Source organism: Cupressus sempervirens, chromosome 3, assembly GCF_028749045.1.
Source record: "Cupressus sempervirens isolate cs-2001-9-10 chromosome 3, ASM2874904v1, whole genome shotgun sequence".
Lineage (NCBI taxonomy): Eukaryota > Viridiplantae > Streptophyta > Pinopsida > Cupressales > Cupressaceae > Cupressus > Cupressus sempervirens.
In genome coordinates, this window is record NC_143120.1 from 456,639,005 (window position 1) to 456,663,667 (window position 24,663).

The 24,663-nt window shown below is 35.4% G+C and overlaps 2 protein-coding genes across 2 annotated transcripts in view; one reads left to right on the forward strand and one right to left on the reverse strand.

Moving 5' to 3' along the window:
- The window catches only part of LOC149567059 (putative phospholipid hydroperoxide glutathione peroxidase), a 64,220-nt gene extending 39,778 nt beyond the window's left edge, over positions 1-24,442 (forward strand). Inside the window, exons 4-6 of the mRNA XM_089820280.1 lie at positions 23,551-23,669; positions 23,774-23,941; positions 24,093-24,442. Coding sequence (XP_089676406.1) covers positions 23,551-23,669; positions 23,774-23,941; positions 24,093-24,122 — 317 coding nt within the window. The 3' untranslated portion in view covers positions 24,123-24,442. The remainder of the gene's footprint in view (positions 1-23,550; positions 23,670-23,773; positions 23,942-24,092) is intronic.
- On the reverse strand, positions 20,394-22,179 carry LOC149567060 (uncharacterized). Its single transcript, XM_089823378.1, has 2 exons — positions 22,053-22,179; positions 20,394-21,231 (listed from the first exon to the last, which is right to left on the reverse strand). The coding sequence occupies exons 1-2, from the start codon at positions 22,177-22,179 to the stop codon at positions 20,588-20,590; spliced, it is 771 nt and encodes a 256-aa protein (XP_089679504.1). The 3' UTR covers positions 20,394-20,587.
- Positions 24,443-24,663: the final 221 nt, after the last annotated feature.

The window sequence follows — 24,663 nt, forward strand, 5'->3', positions numbered from 1 at the left end:
ATTATGGGAGAAGAAAAATCAGCTCAAATAGGAATTTGTTCGTTTAAATGAGGTCATCAACAACAATCCCCACAACGTGCAGTTGTTGTATCCCAATCACTTAAGGAGAAAATGGTAGTAGTGCAAAGTCTTGGATGGGAGATGTCATTTCTGAAGGAGTATAGGCCATTGCAGATACAACCAAAGTTGTTGTATGTATCAGAGGTGTTGAAGAAATGGTACGTGATTTGGTTGCATCTTTGGCTTAAGAAGCTAACACTGTGAAAGAAATTTTGAATGACTGGGATGAGATTGCCAAATTTGATATGGACGCCATGGTCACGTGTGACGTTCTTCTAGCTTGTGAAATGTTCTATAGATGTCATGGACTCATGGGTTATAAAGAAGAGACACTAAGAAAATTTGTAACAAAGTTGTAGGTAAACTTAGAAGATTATCAGGCAATAGAAACTGGAATCATGAGCGACTTGGAACAAATGGGATGTCAAATTCTTGATGAACATGGTAACTTGGTTGCCGTTGAAGGGATGACTTCATAATATACAATCAGGATCAATGCTGATTTAGATTCTGAAGATTTTGGTTCCCATACAATGAATAGGTATGCTTTGTACAAATCCTTAGCAAAACACTTATAGGATTCTCTATCGGCAAATTTTAAGATTGTGAAATCAGCATATGCCGATGTAGTGAGGATAGAAGTCATTTAAAAAACAATGAAAATTTTGGATCTTCTTATAGTGCGTGATCTCATCATCAAATTCAAAACACTAAAAAACAATCTTTAAGATTGTTATTTTGTTTTCATGTTTGTAGACTGAAGAGGTTGTATTGCATGAAATTGTATAATTACATGTAATGTGATTTGCATGTGTAGTGACATGTAATTCTATAATTTCTATTGTTAGTTAGACCAGGTCAAAGTTGGTTGAGTTGCTCCCATTTTTTCCTCCTCAAATCTTTTGCCTATATAAAGGAGTGCTCTCTCATTGTAAAATCATCTTTTATTTTTGTATGCAAGAGAGTTCTAGAGAAATTGTGCAAGCATAACTTTGATTGTGGAGTGCCATTTTGAAAGAAAAGTGAATACAAAGAATCAATTGAAACAAAACTTTAATTGAGTTAAATTGTTACTTGTGCAAGTTAGAATCTTTGACTATGATTTGCTTTTGTTATCTTTGATTCATGTGTTTTTGCATTCTTGATAATTGAGTATAAAAAGAATTAGAAAGTAATCGAAGCCGAAGCTTTGACTAGGAGCAATTGTAGAGATATATAGACTAAAAGCTTTGACTGCAGCTTATATTTTTTTCTTGATTCAGAAAATAGTTAGAATCCTTTACTTGTGGAAGTCTTTGTGCCCCAATAGTAAAGATTATTCTTATAGAATAGATTAAGACCGGACTTAGGTCCAAATTGGTACACTTTCAGCTAGCCTTTGAGTTAGTTTATTGATATCATCGTTTACATCTCTAGATAGAAGTGTAGTTCAAGGTTTCCTCTTGCAAATTACTCACTCCATGACTAAGTGGATTCTTTCCTGAAAGCTAAGAGGAAAGAATATTGGTAATACCCCTTCAGATCTCTAGAGTTCTTGCTTACCTTGAGTTGATCCAAGGAACGGTGAGAAGGCGGAGCCTTCCCTTTAAGGTAGGAGAGACTCTGTCTCACATGTTTTGGTTAGTCTACCTATTTTGGGACTCGATTTACCCATAATTGTTGGTTGCAAAATATCCACCCAATAGTTTTTTGGGTGACTCTGCTAGGGATACGAATGCATTCGGAAGCCTCTTGCTTTCGTTTGAAGTTTAGTTCCTTGTTCTAATTGGCATTACAGGTTATTACACTAGCAAGTTTTGAGCATATATATTCACGGAGAAAGAAGGGTGATAGTTCATCAAGTTTTGCCAGATCATTTTGGGCGTAACAAGCTCGTTTTGATTTGCTTACCAAAATTTCTTCTCTCCCGTACTACAAGCTATCCTCCTAAAAAGAAGGCTTTTGTACCCAGTGAAGATTCCTAGTTTTTCCTTAAACCACTTGTTTCTGCTGCACAACTAAACCTTGCTACTTATATTATCCATACCCAAAATACTAATATGGCTATGGTAAATGGGGAGGAACTTTTGGTCCATTAAATCTTGTAGCACCATTGCATGCATTACTGGAAGGTTCTCGTAAAAATTTTCTCAAATTCTACGGGGACAGAAAGAAACATCTAGAGGAACACATTAAAGTCTTCTACATTGTTGTAGGAGTATTTGGTGTTGAATATGAGGATATATCTATAAGGCTTTTTATTGAAACCTTTCAAGGTATAGCAGCTGATTGGTTCTACAACTTGGAACCCAATTCCATCATAGATTGGGCATCTTTGCACTTCAAGTTTCTTGAAAGGTTCAAGCCTGTGGAAGATGAGCATGCTCTCCTAGCACAACTTACACAAATGAAAAAGGAAGCAAATGACGAAATGCAAGAGTTTATTGCTAAATTCAATAAACTAGCCAATCGAATTCCTGTTGCTTCTCAACCTACTAATACAAATTTGAAGTGTTTCTTCATTAACATTCAACTTCTTGAAGTCATCTTTTTGTTGAGAAGAGCTGCCTCTGCAACATTGGCTCTTGCACAATCTCTAGCAACTAAGATTGAAGATGATTTGATACTTGTGGGAAAGATTCATAAAGATTCCAATCGATTTAAGAACATTTCCCTTCCAGAATCTTCTTCATTGGGTACGTCTAATTCATTGGTTTAGAAGTTAGCAAATGAACTTCTTGCACTCAAAAAACAAATATCTCAAGGGTTGTTTGCAGCTCCGTACAAGGATATTCCAAGGCGATCATATCCTAATGCTGCAAATAATTATGCAGCTAAAAATCAAAATGAGCTTCTTCCTCTGGAGAGGCTCGCACTTGAAACACCACCAAGTAATTTAGCTATTAGTTACTTTGAAGCTGATCCAACTAATGATAATCAAGAAGAATATCCTTCCGAGGATATTGCTGCTCTATATCATGAAGATCATCAAGCAACTGGTGACTCTACTATTGGGTATGTACAATACAATGATGAAGATCATGAAATTGATTTTGCACGAGCTTATGAAATTATGACACGTTCACAAACCAAGTTGGCTCAACAACAAAAGAGGCTGAAAAGAAGTTGGATACTCCTCAAATGCCTGTTACCATTGCAAAGAGGGGAACAACTTTACGTAGCCTACCTAGTGATCTAGCTAGAAACCAAGTAAGTGCTGATCAAACTACTCTTGCATCTAGTATTTCAAAATCCAGTATGCCTAATACTAGTATTAAGACCCAGGCTGAAAATTTTAATTCTTCTTTAGCTAGTTCTTTTCAAGCTTTTGATATTATAGATCATGCTAAGAAGACTAAAATTCTGATGTTTGAGGTAGAATACCTACAAGCCTATCTAGATCAGCTGGATAGACTTACCAATTTTGTCAAAGAATCCTAGCCTACTTAGACTTACCAATTTTGGTTGTCCTTGAATCTAAAAGTATGCCAAATAACCTAGTGACCATTCCATCCTCAGTTCCAGGAAAGATTAAACCTTTCTACCTTTCCCTATTGATTAATGGTTTCAACTTTCAAGTTAGATTATAGTGCCTCTAATAATGTTATGCCAACCAAGGTTGCAGATGCTTTAGGGTTAACTTTAATCAAGAATTTTGGTAATTGCTATTCTATGGAGAATAAACAAGTATCGATGAAAGGACAAATCAAAGATGCTCAATTTGCCTTTGCATCTTTCCTAGACAAAAAGATCAAGATGACCGTTTTAGTTGCAGATGTACTAGCTTCTTATGGTATGTTACTTGGTCATAATTTCTGCAAAGATGTGTGAGGTGAACTTAATATGGACATGATTGAAGCTAGGATACCAGTTAAGGGTATCATGCAAAAGTTGTATCTTGAAAGAGAAACAAAGTATGTGGTGGTCAAATCTAATGACCCACATGCTCAAATCCTGTTTGAGTCAGCTAGAATGGGTAATTACTACCTATATGCTGATGAAGTGTCTGAATTTACCAAAGATTAGACTGATTTTGAGAGCTCTTCATTACTATCAAACACTGAAACGTTTGCTGATGCTGGTGAAGTTATAGAAGAAGATATTATTCCTAATCAATTGTTAGTCAAGGCAAAGGAAGGAGTTGTTCTTGAAGATGATCCTATGGATTGTCTTAAAGAAGAATAATGTTTTTTGTGAAAGTGATTCCACTGATTCCCTTGAAGGAAAAATCATTCTTAATGATTGTGGAGCAAGTTAAAGTAGTTCTACGACTGTTTGGATCATGGAATTTGATGGTTGTGCTTCCATGGGTTCTAGTGCTGGAGTTGTGTTTATTTCACCTGAAGGTGAGTTTTTTTCCTTTTTTCTTACAAATTGCAATTTCCTAGTACCAATAACACGATTGTATATGAAGCCTTGATATTTGGGTTGAACATGGCGCAAGCCAAAGGAATCCAAAATTTGCATGTGAAGGGAGATGCTAAGTTGATAGTATGTCAAGTCAAGGGTCAATATCAAGCAAAAAATGACCGACTTAGACATTATCGTAATTTAGCTTGGGATTACATCAAGTTGTTCAATGCTTTCAATATTTCAGTAATTCGTAGGAAGTTGAATGATAGGGCTGATTCACTCGCTATTTCAGCTATCCTGTTACTTCCTCATCAAGATTTTGAAGATAACATTTATGAAATACAATTGGTTTATAGACCAAGTATCCCAGATAATTATGAGCATTGGCAAGTGTTCAATGATGATACTCAGATCATCAATTTTCTTGAAAGTTAAGGAGGGGTTTGATGATATGTACTTTGAAGGAAGTGAAAATGCTTTGAATGAAGTGTTTTCTGACATAGATCCTAAAACTGGTCATGAAGTTATTTAGCGAAAAGGAAATAAGATTCCCAAAGGTCTGATTTTTTCAAAAAAACTATTTGACAAGCATGATAGATATTTTAAGGAACAATAAAATATAAAGATGAGATCTTTAGTGCAATATGAGAAATATAACATTGGAACTGAAGAAGATCCAAAGTTGGCTAACATTGGTAATTGTTGTACGAAGGATGAGAAGGAAAAGTTCATCACCTTGCTTCATGAATACAAAGATGTCTTAGCTTATTCTTATGAAGATCATAAGTCTTTTTGTCGGAAGGAAGTACAACAAGATATTCCTCTTAAGTTTGATGTGATTTCTTTTCACCAAAAGTAGAGACAATACAATCCCAAGATTTCAGGTACCATTTTGGCTCAAATTCAAAAAATTTGCTTGAACCAGCTATTATTTTTCCTATTCATCATTCATCATAGGTAGCTAATATAGTTCTTGTTAGAAAGAAGAATGGAGAGATTCACATATGTGTGGATTTTTGTAATCTCAATCAGGCGTCTCTTAAGGATATCTATCCACTACCGATCATGGATCAAGTATTACAAGCTGTTACTGGTTCAAAAATGTTATCCATGTTAGACTGTTTCTCAGGTTACAATCAAATGAAGGTGATCATTATAAGACAACATTTACTACCCTATGGTAAACTTTTGCATATCGCCAAATGCCTTTTGGTCTTATCAATGCTGGAGCAACTTTTCAACGAGCAATGGATCTTGCTTTTGATGGTCTTATTAATGATAGCATTATTGTATACTTGGATGAGTTGACTATTTATTCTAAAGAACGTCAAGATCATTTCTTTCATCTCTGACAAGTTTTAGAAAGATGCAGACAACATAGCATGTCAATGAATACTAAAAAATCAGTTTTTGGTTTGATGGAAGGTAAGCTATTGGGACATATTGTGTCAAAATAAGGTATTTAGATTGATCCAGAAAGGGTGCAAGCAACTCTTTACTATCAAACAAAATCACAGCTCATTTTTTATTTGGAAAGGTGAATGAGAAGATTTGTACCAGATTTTGCTGAAAAGACTCCTGACATTGTTGAAATGATGAAAGGAAAGAATGCTTTCCATTGGAATCAAGAAGGAAGAAAAGCATTTGTAGAAATCAAAGATGCCATAGCACATGCTCCTGTGTTAGTGTGTCTTGATTATACAAGAAGCTTCATCGTGTACAGTTATGCTTCTAAACATACTCTTTTTGCTATTCTAATGCAAAAAAATGATGAAGGTATTGAATCACTAATTTTTTTCATGAGTTGTCCTCTAAAGGCTCATGAATTGAAATATAGTCAAATGGAGAAACATGCTTATGCTGTTGTTAAAGAAGTGAAGCATTACAGGTTCTATACTTTGAATTCTCATATCATTGCTTTAGTTCCAGATACTACTGTCAAGACTATTCTGACAAAGCAAGATTTTGGTACTAAAAGGGGAAAATGAATTGCTAAGATTCAGGAATATGATATGGAGATACGACCTATCAAGTTAGTTCGCAGTAAAGGACTCTGTTAGCTTATGGCTGAAAATGTACCCTTGCAAGTAGAAGATGAGAATTCTTCTTCTCTTCCTACTGTTTTGTTTGCTAGCACTACAAATGATTGGTACTCTGATATGGAATACTATATTAGCTATGGTGATTGCCCTACACATTTGACGTACAAAGAATGAAGGACTCTTAAGTTGAAAGCTTCAAGTTTCATTCTTTGGGAAAATGGTCTCTACAAGCATGTGATGGATGGAACTTTCCTTAGATGTGTTGATAAAAGTCAGCAAGCGCGAATTTTGGATTCTTTCCATAATTAGGTATGTGGTGGACATTTCTCAACACCTGTGACTGCACATAAGATTTTGAGAGCACAATACTATTGGCCCACACTTTTCAAGATGCTTATTAGTGGGTGAAGAAATGTGAATTGTGTCAGCAATTTGTTGACAAGTGAAAAGTTGCTTCTCTTCCAATAAAGCTAGTTGTGATCGATGAGCCTTTTCAACAATGGGGAATTGATTTCATTGGTATTATTAATCCATCGTCAAGCAAGGGTCATAAACATATCCTAGCAGCAACAAACTACTTCACTAAATGGGTTGAAGCAATTCTGGTGAAGGGTTCTACATCAAAAATAAATTGTGACTTCCTCAAGCAGAACATCATTTCATGTTTTGGTGTTCTGAATAAAATTGTTTCAGAGAATGCAGTTGCTTTCTCTTCTAGGGAAGTGACCGAGTTTTGTTTCAATCATGGGATAACTTTGGTACATGCATCTGATTATTACCCATAGGGTAATGGCCAAGCAGAATCAAGTAACAAGAATTTAGTGACTATCATTAAAAAGTTGGTTGAATCAAATTAGAGAACTTGGCACAAGGCATTGTTTGATGCTTTGTGAGCAGATTGGATTACTTCTAAACGGGCAATTGGAATGTTCCCCTTTCAGTTGCTATATGGGATCAATGTTGAGATTCCAATAACATTAGAGCTTCCTGTTCTCAATTAGTACGAGCCATCGAAGATGAAACTTATTCAGATGCTCTGGACAAGAGGATTATGTTTCTTCAGCAATTGAAGGGGTGGAGGAAAGAGGTGGTTGACACACTTGCTGCACATCGGCAACAAGCAAAAGTTCTTTTTGATAAAAAGGCGAAGTATAGAGAATTTCAAATTGGTGATCTTGTTCTACTCTGGGACAAAAGACAAGAACCAAAAGGAATGCATGGCAAGTTTGATTCTCTTTGGCGAGGACCCTTCACAATTCATCAAATTGCACAAGAAAATAGTTTATGGCTTGCATATCGTGATGGAACACCAATGCCATTGCCCTACAGTGGACAACATCTGAAACATTACTTTTAGTATTTATCAGAAAAATACTTGTACATAATTTTTGTTTTTAGGTCGTAGGTTTTTTATTTATTTTTCTTTTCAGTTCGCTTGACTCTATTGCTTGATGGAGTGGATGAAGGCACTTAGAGAACTGGATTCTATGTCACTCTTTGATAGAGTCAGTTGTTGTCTTGCATTTTGTCATCACAAAATGTAGGTAACAATAGGAAACTTTTCAACTTAGTTTCGCATTTCTTTGAGTTTAATTGATTATTTAATTGGTTAGTATTTGATCAATCAATCATTTCTAAGTGATATAATGAATCCTCTTACTAAAGACTTTCATCAAGTCTTTTTAGTTTTTCCGTTTGTTGAGAGCCCATGCTTGATTTTTAAAGCCTTCAATGTTCTTTTTCTCGTTTTTTTATTGTGTTTGTTGGCTTTTGGTCCTTTGGTTTTACTCAAGTTATTGTTTTCGGTTTTCCCTTCGATTTGCTCTATCTTAGGACTTAATCAGAGTTAGCAATCAAAAGATATGACCATTTTAGCGCCCAAAAAATGGACTTTTTAGGTGCAACTGGACAAATTAAAATATTATGTTGTATTTTGAAGTTGACATTCGTTTTTTGAAAAATATAACATAATTTCACTTTATGTTGACATTCGTTTTTTGAAAAGTTGCTTTATCATTTTGATTTTTCACTTAAAGCAGCTATAGAGCACTTTATGTTATATTTTTAAGTTGAGTTGCTTTTTAATTTTCACTTAAGTGACTATATTAACTATATATTTTGATTTAATTTTTGAGTTTTAATTCAAAACATCTTTGTAAATATTAAAATAAAAATAATATTTGCACATTATAGTATAAGTATTATTTATGACCCGTTTGAGTAATATTTCTTCAAAAATTAAATTGACATGCGCTTAATCCATCACTTAATTTGTGCATAACATGTCTACAAGCACATTTTCATCAAAATATGCATTTGCATCCAAAAGGTGTGATTTTGAATGAAAATGCAATTTGAAAACACGTAAAACATGTCATTACATGTGTTTTAAAATATGCAATGGCCCCCAAAAGGTGTGATTTTGCACTAAGGATCATTTGAGAGCAAATTTTAAAATATGCAAATGCATCCAAAAGATGTGATTTTTCTTATAGACTTCATTGCATGTGTTTTTAAAACATGTACTTACATCCAAAAGGTGCGATTTGAATGGGGACACTCATGCATATTTTTAAAACATGCAATCTTACCCAAAAGGTGCAATTTGTCTTTAACTCCATGCATTTGTCTTCAAGAAACCTGATTTTGAAGTTTGAAGGCAAAACTCCATGCATATGCCCCCCAAGAATACGATTTGCACTCAAATGCTTAGATATTATCATGGTATGGCTTGAAAATCCCTAGAGGAGAGGCATTTTTGCATTTCTTGGCATTGCTATGCTCTAGACATTTACTTTCATGCCAAAATCGTTCATTTCATGGTGATTTGCAGTCACGTTTTTGACCAAAAAATCCATTTTCATGGATGTTGCTGATCACGTTTTGGTTCATGAGGGAGTCAATTTGGGATTTTTGATCCATATGATTGTTCTTGTGATCATGTTTTTGCCTTTCATCTGCAAAAAAATGATTTATTTGGGGCAGATTTGAAACACATTTTTGACAAAAAACATCCCAAGAACTTGCATTTATTAAAAATGTTAGTTTTCTGAGGGATTGTAGGGCAAGTTTTTGGCATTCCTATCCAAAAACGCCTCATTGGATGCTCTTTTCGAATTCATCATTGCAAGGTTGAAGAGGTCCAAATTTGTTTTGAGAATTTTTCAAAGTTGGAACTTCTTCCCCTTCATTCTTGGCACATTAATCTTCAAGTAAGTGAACATTTTCCATTTTGCTAATTAATTCATGCTTATCTTGCTGTTTTCATGCATGTTTTACCTTGATGTTGCACACTTGTTGATATAGATGCAATGAAAAGTGCATTTTCTCTTTATAAATGATGAAATGTCTCATTTTCATCCTTTTGGTTTTTTCCCAAATTCCAAATTCAAGTTTGTATGTTGAAGTAACTTGTTTGTTGACATGTTTGAGTCTAATACCAAAGGTACCTGTTTCTTTTGTGCTTGTTTTCGTTGTTTGTTTGCTTGCTTTTTCGTTTTTTTTCATTTGGAAGAAGTTTTTCCCAAGAACTTGAGCACATTTCACTTCACTCCACCTTCTATCATCACATGCAAGTGCATCATTTCATTCATATTCGCCATTATATGCCAAAGCACATTGCATCCATTCCTTTCATATGCAATGACACTTAATGAACAATTACATGTAATTCCACTTTTTATGTCATGACACATTGAACCTCCTATTCTACATGCAATAACATGTAAACTCACCCTTTATCCGCATTTACATGCAAATCTCACTCTTCGTTCTCAATCACAGGCCACATATACATATAATTCACTTTTCGTGCAATGACATCCAGAGAACCCATTTTTGACTAAAAGCTACTCTGTAAAAGTCAAAAAAAAATCATTTGCAAGCTTTCCCATGCATTCAACTTTCATGCCTTAAAACATATCCGTAAAAACTCACTTCTACCTCATGTTTCCATCTTCTGAAGTAATATTTCAGCTTTTACGTATGCATGTTACCTCCTTTCAAGATCATCGCACTAGATCTTTGAAGTGTCTAATCCATACTCCAAACTTTTGTTGCTGATCAAGAATCAACGTTTATATGAAAGCAATATCCTCTGATGACGTGTTCACATTTTGGAATTTTCATGTTGCAACACAAGCACAAGAAATGCCCTCATCCACAAAATCGAAAGGAAAAATGAAATATCAATATGATAAAGAGTTGGCTCATACAACTCCATCTCAGGTCACGTCTATTCTTGATAGTGTGGCAGATAGAGAGATCAGGCATATGGATATGATAGATTTCTTGTGGAGGATAGAAGCTCCTGCTAATAATGAGATGAACACATCAAAATGAGTAATATTCATTTGGTGTCTACATTTCCTATGGCTGCCCTGGAACCGGAATTTGTTCTAGGATGTCCAAAGCGTTTTAGTCCAAAGTCTAAAATGATCAAGGATGTAGATGGTAATGTCATTATTAGCCTTGATCCTGAGGTTATTGAACAAACTTTCAAAGTACCACAGAGTGCAGAATGTGTGGATTTGACAAAAGAAGCATCTTTGGAAATATGGAATTAAAACAAGGGAAATTATCATAAATGTGCTAATTTATATTGGTTGGATTCTAAGAAAAGCAATTTCTCAAGATGGCCTAAAACCATTCATAGATCGAGTTTTAAGCTAGAATACAAAGACTTGATTACCCTTCTCAGCAGAATATGTCGTCTCAAAGATTCCCATGATTTTGAACCATGGATGTACAAGTTCATTTTTCAAATCATTAGTAATAAGGAACATATCTTTTGGGGAGAGCTTATTAGCACTGCGCTTTGTGAGCAGCTACTCAATGTAGGAACATCAACACCATTCTACATGAATTTTTATCTTGTCTATATTGCTGCTACTATGGGATCTTTTTCAGGACCTTCAACTAAAGGAGATCATCTTCAAGTTTCAGTTTGAGAGTATTGTGATCAAATTACTTTGACAAATAGTAAGTATCATTATAGGAGAGTTCAAGATGCATTCTTCGGACATTTTCGGTGCTTGTGTGATAAGCAGTTGTTTGTCAAAAGAATGTCTCATAAGGCCTGGGATAAGGTTAATCAATATGGTTGTATCTTTTCTTCAGTTTCCAACCTTTACCTATTTGAGAGTTGGGAACTTCAAAGGAGAACCATATACCTTACCTAGGTATGCTACCGACATAATCATTAAAATCGATTTGGCCCAACAACTCATGGAGGTTCAATTTGAATAACATATTATGCATAGACTAGGTTTTGGGATTTCTTCTGCCAAGCCCTTTGTGATCGGTCATTTCTATACACAAAGCAAAGGCCATGGAAGTGGAAATTTAGTTGATTACATTAAAGAATTTCAAAGCCAGATATGGTTTTGATTACAGAGAGATGAATTCAAAAATTAAGAGAGCATTTAGTCATGTCCATCAAATAGAAGACATTTGGGTTGATATGTGGACAAAGTTGGATATTATGAAAATGGACCAATGCAAGCTAACATTGTAGGAGATTATTGATCTTAATATGTTTGAGATTCCATCTGATGTAGAATATGTTTAAGATGATGGTAATATTCTTGATCTAGAATATCATCAGGTTGGTGTTGATAAATGATGCCCTTTCCCCATTCAATGGTAGCAAAAAGAGGGTACTTCTATCCTTAATCGATTTCAGTCCATTCTGGCAAACACCAATAAATGGTTGAAAATCAAAGGTCTTAAAAGAGTGAATCCTAAGTTAGGTTTGGATTGTGGAAGTTTGGGTTCACCTGGAAGTCACAATTAGAAATTTTTGGCAAAGATGGTGCATCTTCCTCTGATATAAAAAAAATCTCTCAAATTCAAATTAAAGGTGGAAAGGGATTTAAATTATCTTAGACACTTGAACAAGTTCAAGAGTCAGAAGGAGAATTAGATGGACTTGATGAAGAAGACGAGGAGGAAGAAGGAGAAGTCATGATCATATCTCCTCCACAATCTACACAAACTCAGGGACCATCTATGGAGGAAGCACCTTTTTTGGGTGCAATAGATGATGATGTGCATTCATTCTCCACCATTTTTACACCTTCTATACCGACCTTAGAAGTAAATACTTCAGCACTTACTATATCTTCAGCAACTCCTCCCACTTTAACGGTTGAACAATGTGAACTCTTAGGGAATGTGTTTGAGGATATTCCAACCCTCACAGAAGGTCAAGTTTCTTAGCTTGATACATCCTTGACTGGTTTTGAGTTGTTCATGATAGAATCTTCCTATTTTGCTCCCACGAATTCAGCTGTACAAATTGAGTCTTGCTCAGTCACAGTAGATGTACAATCAGGTCAATGCTAATGGTCTCCACTGTACCTGATTCTACAGATGAAAATTTCAGTTTGCTTGCATGGTCGAGCAAGATTATGATGAAGAGAAGAAAGGTTGTAGTACCCCCAAATGACCTTCCTATTAAGAAAACTTAGTGTAAATCTTTGAAAGATTAAGGTTGTTTCTAAGATCATAGTTGATTTTGAAAAAAACTAAGTTTGTGGAAGTTGCTAAGCCATTGGTGGACAAGTCTATTGAAGAACTTAGTCATTCTGATTATAAGTTCTCTAAAGTGGAACTTGGCAAGTAGTCACGATTGGGTTGTTTACAAGATGCACAAGATACACTTGCCAATGTGTCAAAGGATAATCATGAATTATGGGAGAAGAAAAATCAGCTCAAATAGGAGGTTCGTTTAAATAAGGTCATTCGACAACAATCCTCATAACATGCAATTGTTGTATCCCAGACACCTAAAGAGAAAAAGATAGTAGAAGGTGCAAAGTCTTGGATGGGAGAAGTCATTTTTGAAGGAGTAAAGGCCATTGCAGATACAGCCAAAGTCCTTGTCCATATCAAAGGTGTTGAAGAAATGGTACATGATTTGGTTGCATCTTTGACTCAGGAAGCTAACACTATGAAAGAAATTCTAAATGACTAGGATGAGATTGCCAAATTTGATCTAGACACCATGGTCATGTGTGACATGCTTCCAACTTGTGAAATGTTCTATAGATGTCATGGACTCATGGGTTATAAAGAAGAGACACTAAGAAAACTTGTAACAAAGTTGCAGGTAAACTTAGAAGATTGTCAGGCAATAGAAATTGGAATCATGAGCGACTTGGAACGAATGGGATGTCAAATTCTTGATGAACATGGTAACTTGGTTGCTGTTGAAGGGATTACATTAGAATATACTATCAGGATTAGTGCTGATTTAGATTTTGAAGATTTTGGTTCCCATGCAATGAACAGGTTTGCTTTGTACAAATCTTTAGCAAAAAACTTACAGGATTCTCTATCGGCAAATTCTAAGATTGTGAAATCAACATATGTCGATGTGGTGAGGATAGAAGCCATTTCAAAGACAATGGAGATTTCCGATCTTCCTACAGTGCGTGATGTCATCATCAAATTCAAAGCACTAAAGAACAATCTTCAAGATTGTTATTTTGTTTTCATGTTTGTAGATTGAAGAGGATGTATTGCATGAAATTGTATAATGACATGTAATACGATTTGCATGTGTAGTGACATGTAATTCAATAATTTTTCTTATTAGTTAGACTAGGTCAAAGTTGGTTGAGTTGCTCCTACTTTTTCCTCAACTCCTTTGCCTATATAAAGGAGTGCTCTCTCATTGTGAAATCATCTTTTATTTTTGTATGCAAGAGAGCTTTGGAGAAATTGTGCAACCATAACTTTGATTGTGTAGCGCGTCATTTTGAAAGAAAAGTGAATACAAAGAATCAATTGAAACTAAAGTTTGATTGAGGTAAATTGTTATTTGTGCAAGTTAGAAGCTTTGACTGTGATTTGCATTTGTTATCTTTGATTCATGTGTTTTTGCATTCTTGATAATTGAGTATAGAAAGAATTAGGAAGCAATCGGAGCCGAAGCTGTGACTGGGAGCAGTTGTAGAGATATACAGACTAGAAGATTTGACTGTAGCTTATATTTGTTTCTTGATTCACAAAATAGTTGAAATCCTTACTTGTGGAAGTCTTTGTGCCCCAATAGTTAAGATTATTCTTATAGAATAGATTAAGACCGGACTTAGAGCCAAATTGGTACACTTTCAGCTAGCCTTTGAGTTAGTATTAGTTTATTGATATCACCGTTTATAACTCTAGATAGAAGTGTAGTTCAAGGTTTCCTCTTGCCCATTACTCGCTCTGTGAGTAAGTGGATTCTTTCCTGAAAGCTAAGATGAAAGAATATTGGTAATACCCCTTCAAATCTCTCAACTTCTTGCTTACCTTGAGTTGATCCAAGGAACGGTGAGAAGGGGGAGCCTTCCCTTTAAGGTAGGAGAGAGTCTGCCTCACAGGCTGTGACTGGTCTACCTATTTTGCGATTGGATTTTATTGAAAACTGTCGGTTGCAAATTATCCATCCAACACAATGGTTCAGGGAAGCTTATTTCTTGAAATTTATTGAAGAGTCATAATCATGTTTGTAACCATCGTTTCTTCGCATTTTGTGGGAATCTCTTGAGTTACCGTAAAGTTTCATAAAATAGGCTTATGGAAACAAAAAGCATCTCATGGCAAGCTCATTTGTGTGTGATTAGTATTATCATAGATGATGGTTTGGCTGATAGTTGGTGTTGTTTAGAGATTCATTGTTTGGGGTGTTTGATTTGTATATGATCAATATAGTAAATTTTGTAAGAGTTTTCAATATGAGAAGTATCGACAAGATACTTGTTGCTGTTGTTATTCTAACATATATAACCGAAGTGGTTAATCTATGAACATGGTGAATAAGTTGTGATATTGCTATTAGGATTATTGATTGGATGGTCTTCAATCAATGGTGAATAAGGTTTATTGATAGGATGGTCTTCAATCATAAGCAAGAGATGATTGTATTTGTTTTAAGTACTCAATAAAGGATCAATATTTTTGTCGGCAGGGTTTTCTACCCTAGGTGGAGGGTTTTCCCAAGATAAGTTTTTTGTGTCCACTGTTCTTTTGTGTTTTGAATTTCAATTCATTGCATTCATATATTCTGGTTCAAATTTAACAATAGGAAGGTGCAAAAGGTCCACAACAAAGCCTTGATGGGGAAGAGAGATGACAATGCAAGGATGTAGATAACAATCGAGGGAGGAAAGCTTGCCTACTAATAACACCAAACAAGGCAAATTAGATAAGAACACTTCATATTCAACACATCTATTGGATGTGCATAACGAATTCTCATTACTAGCCAAATGATATGCATGGGAATGAAAATAATGTGCGATGAGGAAATATACATTTCATGCATCAAATTCCCAACCAATCATACATGAAGGTTCAACAATACCAATTAATTTACTAGCACGCACATCTCATGTTCCACTTTGTTAGAACTTAAATCAATCTCAATTGGAAGAGATGCAGACTATAAGACATTACGAGTGAACATTACTATGATTCTACAAACTAGGCGGAAACTAAGGGTAGCATCAACTTAATAAATAGTTCTTAACCAATTAACAATCATGACAAGGTCTTAGATTGAGAACTCTTACTTTGGGTACCAATCAAATGGCCTTGCCTACATATTACATTGGAATTTCATGGTTCTTTACACACTTATAGGATACAATGATCCTCACACAAAAGAAGGCTTAAATGATCAATATAAGCTTGGCATGGATAATGAGACACAAGCATGTCACATTGCTACATGATAGCTTATCTCATTTTGTAATGGAAACTTTTTGTTTCACAAAAGAAAAAGTTCGTACATGGCCTAAATTCCATCTTTCACATTAAAAAAAAATCAAGAAACATGCAAAATCCAAGATTACTATTGATAAATGCTCCCAAAATCCTTCAAATTTCAAAATATAAAATTTCAAGAAAATTAGAATACTTTTTTGATAATATCAAACGTGGCATCATGCATTTCACATTATGTAAATGTTTGAGAATATTTTGTAGAGTTGTGTAAAATGGATTCATTTCAAAATATCTAAGATACCGATTCGTCCCCAGATTAGGTGGATTTGGAGGCGGATACATTTGGATTCCAGATGTGTCCAAATTCCCTATTGATTCCGGCCAAAAACCAGCCATAGGCCTTTGGATGCGTTTGGAAGCTAGTATCAGGCTTCCAAACACATCCGGAGGCCTGTGGCTAGCTTTTGACCAGAATCCAAAGGAAATCCAAGGGCCCAACGCCCAAAAAACTAATAAAAAATGCCCAAACTTGAGATATTTTTATTTGCATGTGTTCTAATGATCTTTCAGCAGTTGGAGATGATGATGAGAATGTGGATTTTCTTGCGAATCCTCATGATTTAGAATCTAATGCATATTAGTTGATTGAATCTTCAGTCATGAACTAAGTTTTTAATTTGTTGGAACCTTAAACATGACCTATTGGAACTTATTATCTAAAGACTAAATTCTAATGTTGAGCAAGCACATATTGATATATCATATGAATTTTGAAATATTGTCAATTTTGATAAAGGGTGAATTATTATAGTCATACTATCAAATGATTTGTTTTTTTATATTTCATGCATTTCTTTGCGCGCGTGCACACACACACACATCCTCCTGCATCCACATCCAATTTTTTTTTCCCCGCATCTTGTATCCGCTTCCAGAATCCGCATCCGAATTGGTAACTTAGCTAAATATCAATCCCTATAGGCTAATATGATGAATTGCTCAACACAACCATTTAACATTTATTTTCTATTTTAATCTACTCAAGGGAAGCCATATGCTACCACCTAGTTTGGGCATGGTCAAGCAAGAAATCTTAAAAAGAGCAGAAAATTCAAGGGGAGACTACGTTTTCTAGCAAGCCCTTAATTAAATGGACAAATATTTTCTTGAGCACAATCACAACAATCCTTTTCGACTCCAAGATTCAATTCATACATTTCTGATTCATAAGCTCACTCCAAACAATCTTTGGTAAGCAATAAACTCACACAACAATAGAAGCAAGGAGAGAATAAAAAGGTCTATCTATTTCTAAAAAGACACTACTTTGTTTTCATTCCAAAAAAGAATCAAAATCCTAGTCACTTTTCTACTTTCCTATCTCTACTAGCTATTTATAATAGCTTTTTTAGCTTCTCACAATTTGATTTTAAATAGCTTATGTATAATTATATTCATTCTAAATAACTTCATGCATTCTATTTCAATAATTCTATTAAACTATTTAAAATTTTCTCCACATGCAACATGAGAAATGCATAAAGATCATTTCCCACTAGGGCATAATAATAACTTTTTCAACTTAAGCATAAAGGATATTCTAGAACTACTGAACCCAAAGCAATTTGAAATCCAATATAATGCAAGAGCAAGTAGACCTATGATGAAGGGTACTCCCCTTAATACCACAAACACATAACAAAAGTAGAGAAACAAAAACAATTTGCTAGATCATAAAATGAGCTTCTTATTATCTCCAAAAGGATGCAATTACAGATTTTAGAAATACAATATGCAAAGCCACATGGGCGTTTTCCTTACAATATTTTGTAAGATAGAGCCACAAACAACCACCAGAACTACCCTAGACAACCCTACGAACCTTCCTTATATAGACAATTTTGCACCACCTGGGAAGGTTCTAGACTTTAGCCTAACCCTTTAGGCCGACCAACCCTAAAATTGATAAGTAGGAGATAATTTCCATAGGAAGTCAAATTGTGATATTGCTATCAGGATTTAATTGTGTGATTTTGAGTCAAACTCATTGATCCATGTTTCATGAGTAGTTATTCAACATGAATGCATCTCTTATGAGAATAAATGGAACACTTGGCATCACCTAGATCCATTGAGTGCCAAGTGTTCCATTTATTCTCATGAGAGATGGATTCATGTTGAATAACTACTCATGAAACATGGGGTCAATGAGTTTGACTCAAAATCACACAGTTAAATCCTGAGAGCAATATCACAACCCTAAAATTACTTAATTTTTCATATTTATTACATAGAGCCAGCTTAAAACAATTTCAAATTATAATTTCAGGTAGCCCAACTTTCAGAGGCCACAGTTTCTTAACCGTAGACTCGATTGGCTCTTATAACATCTTTTTAGAAACGACGGCTCTTGTTCTACATTGTAGAACCACTCAAGCGTCAGTTGTAGGGGTTTGACGTTGTTTCAAAGCCTCTAAGGCCTTCAAAATTGAGCTTAAAGTTCTATTACCAAAAATTTATACCTAAAATCCTCAATAACATCACCAATACATATGATATGGTAATAAAATTCAACTTGCAGGTTGATATATCTAGGATGAACTTCCACCTGTGAAATCAGCACATTGTGAGCTCGTATGACCAACTTACTAAAATTAGTAAGTTCCCACAAATACCAACTCCCCACTGAAACAACCCTTATTGAAAAGACATGAACACAATTATTTTTTGGTGATGCAAGATTGCCCTTACGCCCAAGATGCTCGTGCATGAACCTAACTAAAAAGTGCGAAGTTACTCAACAATTTACAAGTTTAATCACAAGACAAGATCCAAAATTGACTTCTATTTGGATAGAGCTTCACAAGTTCACAATTAATAACATAGACTCATCTTGTAACTCAAATAGAGTAAGGCAAGGAAAATAAAATAAATACATTAGCCAGATTGGCCATGTCTGTTTAACAGCCATTGAGTTTCCCATGGCACACCTATTTAACTTACCAATTCTATCTCCACAATACAAGAAAGGTGAAGAATAGCATAGAAAATCCAGCAAAACATGCAACTTTGTAACCAAACTAGGAATTCCTCCATCTTCAAATTACATCATCATATCAAATTGCAACACCAATCAAATCCCACCCACACGCGTCATCATCAGTAAGCATATAGACATGAGCACAACAATGCACAACATTTCTTGTCGACTAGCTCTAAAACATGCTCTAACCCAAACAGTGCTACAACTGGGATGAGGCAAGATAACCAAAGTTAACTTTAGAACTGAATTCGTTGCATTGAAACAAAACATAGGAGCTATATATAAGTGATGTTGGATGAAAAAATATAATAATCAACTACGAGGATTTGCCAAGGAGATGCATTAATTGGAAAAGCTTTGGATTTTTATTTTTGATGACGTAAAAACAGGTTTTGATGGGCCCCAAAAACCATTACAATTAGATTTGGGGGGGATTTGGAAGCCCACTAAGATGAGGCGCTACAGAATAGAAAACAACATCCCAGAGCCAGCAAGCAGCCAAAGAAAAGACGTCAGTGCCTTGCATCACAAAGCTGATGTCAAAAGAAAAGAGATCTAAGGGATTTGAAAGCTTCCCAAGCTACAATAACTGGGTTTTGACATGGTTCCCAAAACCACACAAGAGCTTTCAATTAAGCCATCAAAATTAAACCATCAAAAGCAACACTAGATGGAAAAAAGAGGCAAACATTCACAATCTCAACTGCCAAATAACTTACACCGGAATCAACACCAACCTGCATCTCATCCCAATAGAAGATAGATCCACCTCTATAGGAGTAGTCGGCAAAAAACTGAGTAGTGATAACTTCATCTCCAAAGGAAATAAGCTTCTGAAGTTAGGGGGGAAAGAGGTGGTCTGAAATTGTCAATACCCCCCACTTTAAGAAAATCAGCACCCTCAATCTTCCCCATACCGGAAAACAAGAAACAGCTTCCTTTAAGAAGCAACCCCAAGAACAAGCACCGTCACCATGAGAAGAGACATCAAGCAAACAAGGGCCCAACAACGGAGAAGGAAATCCTCAAAGCCCCCTCTCTTAAGAAAACAGGATTTTTGTACAATTAATAAAGGAAAGTGTAATAACCCCGTCAGGATTAATAACTCTTTATTCCTGGTAATCGGATAACCGGATTCGATTCAGAGTCATCACCCAATGGACAGGATGTGGTGCCGTCTCTCCAAAAAAAACCAACCCACTAATACTGAAAATTATAGATTAATGAAATAAAATTCAAGTGATCAGACTAACCATCTAACAAAGACTCCTTGAACATAATGAACAACCAATGCGTCACTCATGTTTAACTCCAGATGTACTCGAGACTTTTCTAGTTGGAACACCACTGCCATATGATGCTACGTGGATCTACAGCAGCTTTGCAAGTTATATGATTATCCTGAATTACTAGGTATTGGAGATTCACTTTGAGCCTTTGGCGACAAACTTGTACGGGCAGGAGACCTAGCAGGTGGGCTAGATTGATCTTGGCTTCGACGCTGTGGAGATCGACTGCGGCGCACAGGAGAACGATCAATAGGACTGAGAGATCTTTTCCTTCTCTCACTTGTTTTCTCCCAACTTAGACTCCTGCTACGGTTGCGAGGGCTGATACTGCGGCCCCGGCTGCGACTCCGACTCCGGCTCCGGCTGTGAGTCCGGCTCCGGCTATGACTCAGGCTCTGGCTCCGGCTTCGACGTCGATATTCCCGATCTCTTTCGTGATATCTATGTCGTTCATATCTTCTCCTGGAAAGCCGAGGACTGCGACTCCTGTATCTTCTCGAGCTAGGAGGCTCTGCACTTAGCCTTCCTTTATGAATTACTTCTGCATTTGGACCATATTTTGCAAACTGCACAACAATATCCCGTCCATCAACATTCCTTCCATCCAGCCTCTCAATTGCCTTTTCAGCCTCATCTGCATATTTGTAACGAACAAAAGCAAATCCTCTTGAATCCCCAGTCCTCCTGTCTCTTGGAATAAAGATGTCAACAACCTTTCCGTAACGATCAAACAATGGAATTCGGCCCAAACCTTATACAGAAGTGCTGGACTGTGATCTGCGAATTTTGATCTGGTTCTCCGATGCTTCTCGAGAATGATCTCAATGGAATATCGTGACGCTTGCAAACTAAAATCTTCAAATATCAATCCTTCGAATTTGGCCTTAGGCCACAAATTCCGCCCCGATGAAATGACTGAATGTCACCTCCAATCTGCAATAATTCGGATGATATTTCACACCCTCAAAATCGCGTACCAATTGAGAGTTATCGTTCTCAATGGCCAACTGTGACAATTGCCGAAAACCCTAGGTTTCCACAATGCACCCGTGACTGAATCACAATCTGAAAACAAAGAGAGAGATAATCAACTGCTTGATTCGAATGGAGCCCCGGGGTGCCTATTTATTCTTTTCCCTCCATCCTCTCCAGAGACTTCTAGAACCTTTTTGATCTTATCCCTCAAGTGACTTTATTAAATATTTTCCAAGTCACTTTATTAAATACTAAAGTCACTTTATTAAATACAAGGTCATCTTTTATTATTTATTTATTTAATTAAAATAACTAATTAGTCGTCCTTGGACAACCATTAATTAAATTAATTAAATCGAACTGTCACCAGAAAATTGGGGACATGACAGAAAGGAAACAAGATTCTAAGAAGGAGGTGGTTCTCTTCAATAGGTGATGTCTATTCTGTATGCTAATAAGTAGTTGTATGGTTCTTGTGTTGATGCTTGAATGAGAAAGACATTTATTATCAATATGCAATTCGGAAAATGCATGGAGGATTGAATTATGTAAGAACACAAACATACTGAAATAACATCCTAAATGAGAACGTATAACAATTGTTTTTATTTATCAATGCTCTTTGTACAAAATTGGGATCAAGAACTCTTTCTGACAGTGCAGTCTCTTGTATTACAAGAGAAGTATTTAAACTTGCCGACAATTCTAAATAATTCCCAACCATCGACAACTACTCAAAGCTACTTTAATTAACTGATTAGTCATAAACACACTTGCTGATTGTACAATATAACTAAACTAATGTATGTTATAGCCATGCACAATTTTTGGCACATTAAATTTGCCTGGAGGACAAAATTATTCCTGAAAATAGAGTGTTTATTTAAAATTTAAATACATAAGAATACAAGCCCTGCATGCAATTCTAAAATATTGGTGTCATATAAGTTTTCTTAAGCTGTGAGATTTTGGTGGGTCAATGTGCCTGTCTTGAGCAAGATAATAGTTTTTTTGTCGTCTCCTGTTGGATGAAAACCATAATAGTGACTAGACGGGAATGCAGTAGCCGGAAGATGATTTTTAGTAGGTTAAAGTTACCTTGAGAATAAAATTATTTTTTTAAAACAGAAGGTTCATTCAAGTACACAAGAATAGAAGCACATGCAACTCTAAAATATTGATGTAATTAAAGTTTTATAAAGCTGCATGCACTCTAAAAGCTACCTTATCTGGACAATCTCTTTCTAGGATTTATGCAAACTGATAAGTATTTGTAATAATTGATTATGTGTGATTACTAAATATGAAAATTTTATCATTTCAAACTACTAGATTTCCACAATCCATAAGAATGCCGCTGTAGTTTCTCGATTTGATTGTGTAAGATTGTTTTATATCAACATTTCGGATCACACTCTGTGATCCATCATAAGGATACAAGAGAGTAGCAGGAGAGCAAGATGACAGGAAGCAGACCCAAGAGAAAATATAAGTGGGTGGGGGAAAGGGGGGCACAAAGACCGAGTATTGACCAAGGCCCACCAAAGAACAAGCTGGAATAATAACTAGGAACAAGACTTGCAAGAAAACAGGAATAAAACAATCATAGAATGTAGTGGATGAACATGTACACCAAAAGGCTAAATAAGTAAATAAAATAATATCACTACCACTAACAATAATAATAATAGGTTTTTACAGACTTTCTTTAAATGTGTTTGTGGGGGTGAAAAATTTAGTACAATAAAATAAAATTAGTATTAGTCATTTCTTTGGCTATTAGTCATATCTTTAGCCAGAAAATCAAGCTTTGATTATAATGGTTGGTTGTAAGGAAACAAGTATAAAAGATGATTTGCTGAGATTCAAAATATTTCACTGCGTAGAAATGATTGGGAAATTTTGATATGCAGGGTTTGAAATCTTAGCATTTATAAAATAAAATTACTATTAGTCACATCTTTAGCCAGAAAATCAAGCTTTGATTCTAATGGTTGGTTGGTACTTGCAAGGAAACAAGTATAGAAGATGATTTGCTGAGATATTGTACAAAATAGTTCACTCATAGAAATGATTGGGAAATTTTGATATGCAGGGTTTGAAATCTTAGCATTTCCTTGCAATCAATTTGGAGGGCAAGAACCTGGTAAGAACCCGGAGATAAAGGAGTTCGCATGCACCCGTTTCAAAGCAGAATTCCCCATATTTGATAAGGTATCATTATGATTGAATCTATAATGGCTTTACTAGGGTCTTGCCTATCACTTTTATGCTCCTGTTATGAGTTTATCATAGATCTAATAAACTGCTATTTTCAGGTTGACGTGAATGGTCCAGATACAGCTCCAGTTTACAAGTTTTTGAAATCAAGTAAGGGAGGATTTTTAGGCGACCTTATTAAGTGGAACTTTGAGAAATTCCTGATAGATAGGAATGGGGAGGTTGTCGAGAGATATCCCCCAACAACTTCTCCATTTCAAATTGAGGTCAGTGCACTATCTTCAGTTCTCAACAGTTGGCTTTTTGGTTTGATGCATAAGATGAGATGTCATAGTGTTAAACAATATTTCATTTTGATTTATAATTGAGACCATCTCTAAGTTTATCAGTTAGTAATAAGCAATCGTCTTGATACAGAAGGACATTCAGAAGCTGCTTGCTGCATGACCTGAATATCATCAGGTGCCAGCTATTCCAAGATTGATCGAGTTTGTTTGCATCAACCGGAAGTAAATGTTCTGCTCGTTAAACTATAATTGTTGAAGGAATATCAAATGAAGTGTGTAACTTTTGAGTATCAGAGAAAGATGTTCTGTGAACATTCATTGGAGCCTTTGAATACATACACAGGTTAAGTAATGATTGTCAAATTAATAGGTGTACACTAAATTTAAAAGCATTGGTATAAAGTGTATGACAGTAAGGTCTGATAAATTTGTAATGATAAATTCAATACCAATGAATTAATAGCAGAATTTTTTTAATTTGATTTTCTTTCCCTCATCTGTCCGAATAAGTAAAGCGTCCAAGCATGTGATATCTGAGTGTCACTACTTTTGATTTTTTTCCATCTAATAGCATGCAAATCATATGCAGAGTGGTAATAAATTTACTTGTGGAGAGCGAATATTCATGTGAATACTGAAAAATTACAATGTACACCACAGAAAGTCTAGAGGAATCTCTCAACCATGCATCAGACCAAGGT

Coding starts and splice junctions, on each gene's coding strand:
- LOC149567060 (XM_089823378.1), bottom strand. CDS start 22,179: ATGGTTGGGAATTATTTAGAATTGTCGGCAAGTTTAAATACTTCTCTT. Junction 21,232..22,052: donor ATTGATAAATAAAAACAATT/GTTATACGTTCT, acceptor CTTCTGTATAAG/GTTTGGGCCGAATTCCATTG.